This window comes from Aquila chrysaetos, chromosome 9 (assembly GCF_900496995.4).
Source record: "Aquila chrysaetos chrysaetos chromosome 9, bAquChr1.4, whole genome shotgun sequence".
Lineage (NCBI taxonomy): Eukaryota > Metazoa > Chordata > Aves > Accipitriformes > Accipitridae > Aquila > Aquila chrysaetos.
This window is the reverse complement of record NC_044012.1, coordinates 26,099,002-26,105,311: the sequence shown is the minus strand read 5'-3', so window position 1 is coordinate 26,105,311 and position 6,310 is coordinate 26,099,002. Positions and strand designations below refer to the sequence as shown.

The following is a 6,310-nucleotide window of genomic DNA, read 5'->3' as shown; positions in this document are numbered from 1 at the left end:
TGCCAGGTCTGCACCACACTTTGTTCTTCTTTTGGGGTTGTGAAAAGCCTGGGCAAACACAGAAGAGCTGCTCTGTGCCCAAGGATGCTCCTGGGCTGTGCTCCCTCTGTGGAAAAGATAGTCCTGATGTGGGCCTTTAAGTGACCAGCACAATGCCAGGGGCAGAACAGCAGCAAACAGACAAAATGCCCAGACTGGCCGTGCTGGTGGGGCGGCCGGTGGCAGAAGGCGGAGGCAGACAGATGGACAAGAGTCCAGCGCTGCTTGGTGCTGCAGTGTTTCACAGGTCCATTTTTTCGTGGCTTGTAAAAAGAGGTGACACACACAGACTTGGGCTCAGTGGCTCCTGCTATGGGTCAGCGAGGGGATGTGGCAGACAGACTGACGGATGCAGGCTCAGGATCCCTTAGGCAGTATCAGTGGGATGGGCAGCAGAAGGACGGACAGAAGTTGGGAGTGTACACGGCCAGCACAGGCTTCAGGCAGCAGATCCAGCAGGACAGACAGATGGCTGATGGACCAAACATCCAGCCTGTCTCAGGCAGGATGGAAAGACAGACGGATGTGGGCTTGGTGATGGGGAAATACAGAACATAGTTCAGATGGGGGGTAGAGCAGACAGCTGAGGACTTGGTCCATTTGAACAGATGGATGAACACAGGCACAGCATTTTGGATGCCCAACATGTGGTTCAGGTTGTAGATGGACAGACGGACTTGAGCTTTTGGCTCAGATGCCCAGCACATGGTTCAGGTAGGAGATGTGGCAGACAGACAGACGGACGCAGGTTGGGCGGCTCAGACATCCAGCACATGGTTCAGGTAGGAGATGTAGCAGATGGCCAGGCGGAGAATCTCAATCTTGGAGAGCTTCTTGTCTGGTGGCAGGGTGGGCAGCAGCTTCCGCAGCTCAGCAAAGGCCATGTTGAAGGCTTCAACGCGGATGCGCTCCCGCGTGGCATGGGCTGTCCGGTATTTGGCCGTGGCACGCCGCCGGCGCCTACGCTCTTCCCGACTCAGGTGCTGCAGGTCTTTCTTCACAGCCTCACCCGGCTCAGCTATCCGGGACTGAGCGCACAAGCCAACGCCACCGGCGTCCTCCGTGCTGCCTGCGCGGCCGCCGCCACAGTCGCTGAAGACAGATTCGGACTCGGAGTGTGTCGGGGGCAGGTCAATCTCTGTCTGGTCTGAATTGAGCATCATCTTCGCAGAAGAGGGGTGGACAGACAGATGGATGCTTCAGAGATATGGTATGTCAGGAGGACACACTGACCCAGGCAATACGTCAAAGCAAAACTGCTCTACTTTAAAGGGAGGGTCTCTGGCTCACAGCAAGCCCCTGGTTATTCTCCTCCTCTTCCTCCTCATCACACACAGTCTCTGCAAGGGAATTTCAAAATTTTCCCTTTTCTCCGGAGAACTTGTTGGGCGGGCAACAACTTTCACAATAAATAATGTAAGAAAGATGGCAGGACGCATATAAATAAAATAAATATATAAATAAATATCCTCTGTGTGCACGTGTGCACAGAGACTGTGGGCTCTTCTGTGCAGCTGTGGCAGAACCCAGTTTCAGAGCTGTCAGGTGTCAAAGCCGAACTCCTCCTGCGTGCTCTAGAAAACAGAAGCACAGGGGCTCTCAGTATTGCCCAGCTCCTGGCAGACACGAGAGACGTAGCTAGAGAGCATGGCTGTTTGCTCCACCTGCCCTGCAGCATTGGCCCCAGCCGGAGCAGGGCACAGCCTGTCCCTGATGGGCTGGGCTGCGGCTCTGGGTCCCCCGTCACAGGCGGCGGAGAGGGAGCCTTTGGGGTGGCTCTGGGAGAAGGTGGAAGCCATTTCTCCGGGCTCTCCGGAGAGATGGCAGGTGGTGGATGAGCGAAGGGGAAAAACAGACTGCAGGGGCGAGAGGAAGGGGGGCTTATTGTATACTAAATGAGCCCGTATGTCATGGATCCTGGCACCCCCAACATATGGAACCCAACACAGCTGCTTTGCTTGATGTGTCCAAATAGACGCTGGCTCCCCGCTCCCTCTGGGATGCTGTGCCACCGGCCAGGAAAGCTGCCTCTCCTCTCCCTTCTCCTCCCCCTCACTGCCTTCCCTGCGAGGCTCTGGCATGGGTGCCCCAGGCCTGCACAGATGCCTCTGGCACCCCAGGAGCAGGTCTGGGAAAGGCAGGTCTTGCCGAAGGCGCATCTTCCCCCCGGGCAGGGGAAGGGCTAGGGTGGAGCAGGGGAAGGGAAACAAACTTCAGATGGGGAAACACTGCCGCTGGAAGAGTCGGCAGCCTGGTTGGGAAGCCAGCCAGGCAGAGATGTACAACATATTACCTCTCTCAGGCCTGACAAGCTTGTAATGAGCCATATGACTGAGAAACGGAAAGTAAACGAATATGGACAGGCAATGACTGGGAAGAAATAGTCCATATCCCATTTTAAAAGACTGGTGGGGGGGCAGAGCCCTTGATGTGTGTTTACAGAAACACTGCCCAAGAAACACAAGGAACCCCTTAAGCATGTAGAGAAGTGTCTGCACAGTCCCTCTGAGCCCCCCCAACATACATGGCTGCTTCTTTGCATGCTTACACAAACACACATGTACACACACAGATACACATATACACACAGACATATTTCCCAGCACATATGTGCAAATGTTCCCAGTCAAAAACTCCTCTGTGAGAATGCCACATCCATTTATGCACAATAACTTACACCTACACTCATAAATCTACCCCAAGTTAGGCATCTCTGTGTACACACACACACACACACTCACCCTTGCACTGTGGTATTCAGATTTCACAAAAAAAAAATTAACCTGGACTTTTTTTTCTATAACACAACACCTTTCAGCTATGCATGAGAGTACAAGTAAACCATTCAAATCCTAAACAAAAAGTTACTCTTGTGAAGCCCTTAGTCTGGAGATGATGGAAGGGCTGATGGCAACGCGGCTTTCAGGATCTGTGGAAATGCCCTCTCAAGGCTTTGAGCTTGCAATAAGCTGCACTGTCCTTAAGAGTACGGCTGAGTTTGGTTTTGTGTTTAACTTGCTCTCCCTGTGATCAGCTTCAGAGACAAACCAGCCAGGGACCAAGAACCACGACCAACGCAAGAGAGTGTATCTCAAGCTCCTGAATTAGCCACATCTGCTGTAGCTGTCCTCTATAGCCTTGACTCCTGCACCTTGTTTAACCTTCTCCGTTCCCCTCCGGCTCTAATATCTTTTCTCCTTCTGCTCTTGTCCCCTTCCTGCAGACCTGGGACCTCCTTTCTGGTGCTCGGCAATGGAGGGAGCAGTCCTGCCCTGCTGGCTGCTCTGCCCTCGGGAGCAGCGTGTCCGTGGGTGAACACCACCCAAAGCAAATCTGTGCATGGCCGGTGAGCCGGGGCAGCCCTTCATGGCCAGCTCGAGGCTTGTTGCCACAGCCCTGACATTCCCCTGCATGCTGGTGGTGCCACCCTGCTCCCACTCACAATAGCCGTCCCTGGACTGTTGCTCCCAGCCACAGCAGCTCCCCGCAGCAGGGCAGGACTGCTGCTCCAGCCGTGAGTGCAAGCTCTGGAGACGCTGCAGCCGGGCCAGGAGAAAGAGGGAAGGTCGTCTCTGGGGTTGGACATGTGCCACAGCAGCTCTGCACTTTCAGCATCTTGGCCGTGGTGAGGAGTGGGTGCATGGACTCAGGTGTGCAGCTCTGCACCTGTGTGCACAGCTTCTCTTTAAATACTCTCCCCCCTGCTCTTAGGGATGGGGAATTGCATTTAATCTCTTTCACAGCTTCACCGCTCTTCTGTCTCCCTCTTATCCAGGTGCTGCTGCTCTGAAAACAACAGGCCTGTTCTCCTCTTGCTCTGCAAACTCAGGTGCTGCCTCATCTGACTGGGGCCGTGCTGGAGGTGCAGTCCATGTGCGGGTGAGCCACCCTGGCAAGAAACTGCAGAGCAGCTCCGCTGCCTCCTGGCCCCATTGCTTCAGCACAGGGCAGGGAAGGAAACAAACAATCGCCTTCTGTCCCCTCCTGGGACACCAGCACTGAGGCACAAGCGTGTTACTTCATCCTGCAGTAGGGGAAGCTGCAAAAACTCCTTCTCCTTGGGCAGATTGGGATGGCGACCTGGCTCAGGAACAGCCTGGGAACCACTCACCAGTCTGCTGTGGTCTGCAGAGGGCACAGGCTGTGGGACACATTGCTGTCCCTGTCTCAGCATCCTTGCGAGTGAATTTAAGGTGTATCAAACATGGCAGGCAGGAGTCCTGCATGGGGTCTCTATTCTCAGTTGCAGAAGGATGTCGGCAGGAGATGCCTGACCATTTGCATGAAGACAAGTTTCAGTACTGGACCCAAATAAACTCCTTATCCCACTCCTCCTTTGCTGGGTTAGTCCAGTCGTCAAAAAGCTTTTCCTTTGCATGGGTGACTTGTGCTCTGAGAGGCTCTTTTTCACTCTTTCCTTCAGATGAACTGTAAACTGCCATCTTCCTAAATTCATCTACTGCAAGAACGTCTTTTAAACCTACACTTGCTCCAGTCCTGCCTTCAGTAAAACCCCAGTAATGCTTAAACCCCCAATGGGAAGCAATGCTTCCCATCTCCTCGCTTGCCCTTCAGACCAGTGGTGTAACCATTTTTGAAGACTCCCTGGCCATGCAAAGTGTGTCTGGGACCCACTTTCAGGCCATCTGAATGGAGGTTCCTTTTCTTTTTCCTGATCAGAAATCCCCCATGCCACCGCTGAGCCCAAAGCGAAGGAAGCGCACACAGGTTTGTGCGTTAAACATTGCACCGAGGTCAAGCCCCCTGCCCGGGAGAGCCTGCGGCTTTGTGCAGAGGGCTATCTTCCCACACAGACCACGCTGCTTATCTTGCCATCCCTCTCCCCACCTGCCACACTTCCATTTCAGCAGCATCAAACCTCGCAGCAACATCCAGGAGCACTGCTCACCCATCCCCAGGACAGCCACCTTACCCCCAAGCCGATGACCATTCCTGGGCTCCAGTTTTTCTCTTCCACCAGAATGAAGCTCAAGTAATCCAGGGAGGGAGGAACCGCTTGGCTCATCCATCCATTGAGGAGGCAGAAAGTTTCCCTAGGTGTGCACGATGTCCTTCTCTGCGGGATAGACCTGGGGGGTCAGGGGGAACCCCGGCAGCCTTGGGGCCCAGGCATGCTACTCCTTGGGCAGGAGTGCGAGCGGGCCACCACACATTGAGATGGACACCCCAAGGAGGCATGTGCCCCATACGCTATATATACACCCCAGCCTCGCACGCCGGGTCCGACCCCAGCCGCCTCATTGGCCGCTCCGGTGCTCCCCCCCTCATAAATATTAAAGTCAAGAGAGGGGATGCCATTGGCTGTGCGGGAGGTTGGAGCCCCCGGGAGAGGAGGGAGGTGGAGGTTGGATGTGGTCCTGGAGGGTGGATGGAGGTGGTGGGCTGGGAGGGAGGGAGGGAGGAGGGTGGGGGTGCTCCGGGAGAAGGCGACATCTGTTCTCCATGCATATTTCATAAAGGAGAAATAGAGAGATGGGAGTGAACGTGGAAAGGGGAGAGGGAGAGACAGGCAGGCAAGTCCCTGCGTTGGGGTGGGACGAGGAGCAGTGTCTGCAGAAGAAGTGGGACCAACAGCACAGCCTTCCTGGTGGCTCCCACCGGTGTGCAGCCCCCGCAGCCATGGCGTGGGTGTGTGTGTGAGCTGGCCTGTGTGTCCCTGCTGTGCTGGCATGGATGCATGTCCGTGCGCATGCAGCCGAGTGATGCAAGGGTCTGCAGGCGCGTGTGTGGGGTGGATGAGCACTGGTGGATGCCCGGACCATGGACAGCCTCTCCCAGACAGGTTCTACCAGCAGCAACAACTATCCCACAGGTCCTGCTTGTGAGCTGCTGTAAAATTCACCTGTAGTAAAGTTTGGTGAGGAAAGAGAAAGAAAGTGAAAGAAAGAGGTACCCAGAATACACAGGTATTGCTTTGAAACACTGATCCTCTATTTAATCATGAAACAATGATCTCTTTTGTGGGTTAGACTTGGTCTCTGCCTCTCACCCTTCTCCAATTTCAAATTATCTTGTTAAACTCTGTCCTGAGAAAATCAGCTCTAGTTTGTCCTCATTATCAGTAAACTCCCTGCTCTGAAATCCCCGCGTCCCCCACCCCACGCATACATATCCGTGTGTGTCCTCCCAGACCTCCCTGCAGCTTGCTTGCTGGAGTCTCTCACCTTCATCTTCTTCCACCGAGTGCTGGAGGTTATAGCCCCCCCTCATCTCCCTCCCAGGCCCTGGGGGCTGGTTCCTCCTCCCCTGC

General features: G+C 54.6%; 1 protein-coding gene across 1 annotated transcript; it reads right to left on the bottom strand.

Moving 5' to 3' along the window:
• Nucleotides 1-298: 298 nt before the first annotated feature.
• Nucleotides 299-5,308, bottom strand: NHLH1 (nescient helix-loop-helix 1). Its single transcript, XM_030024695.2, has 2 exons — nt 4,973-5,308; nt 299-1,613 (listed from the first exon to the last, which is right to left on the bottom strand). Exon 2 carries the CDS (start codon nt 1,200-1,202, stop codon nt 798-800), a length of 405 nt encoding a protein of 134 aa, XP_029880555.1. The 5' UTR covers nt 1,203-1,613; nt 4,973-5,308; the 3' UTR covers nt 299-797.
• Between the last annotated feature and the right edge of the window lie 1,002 nt (nt 5,309-6,310).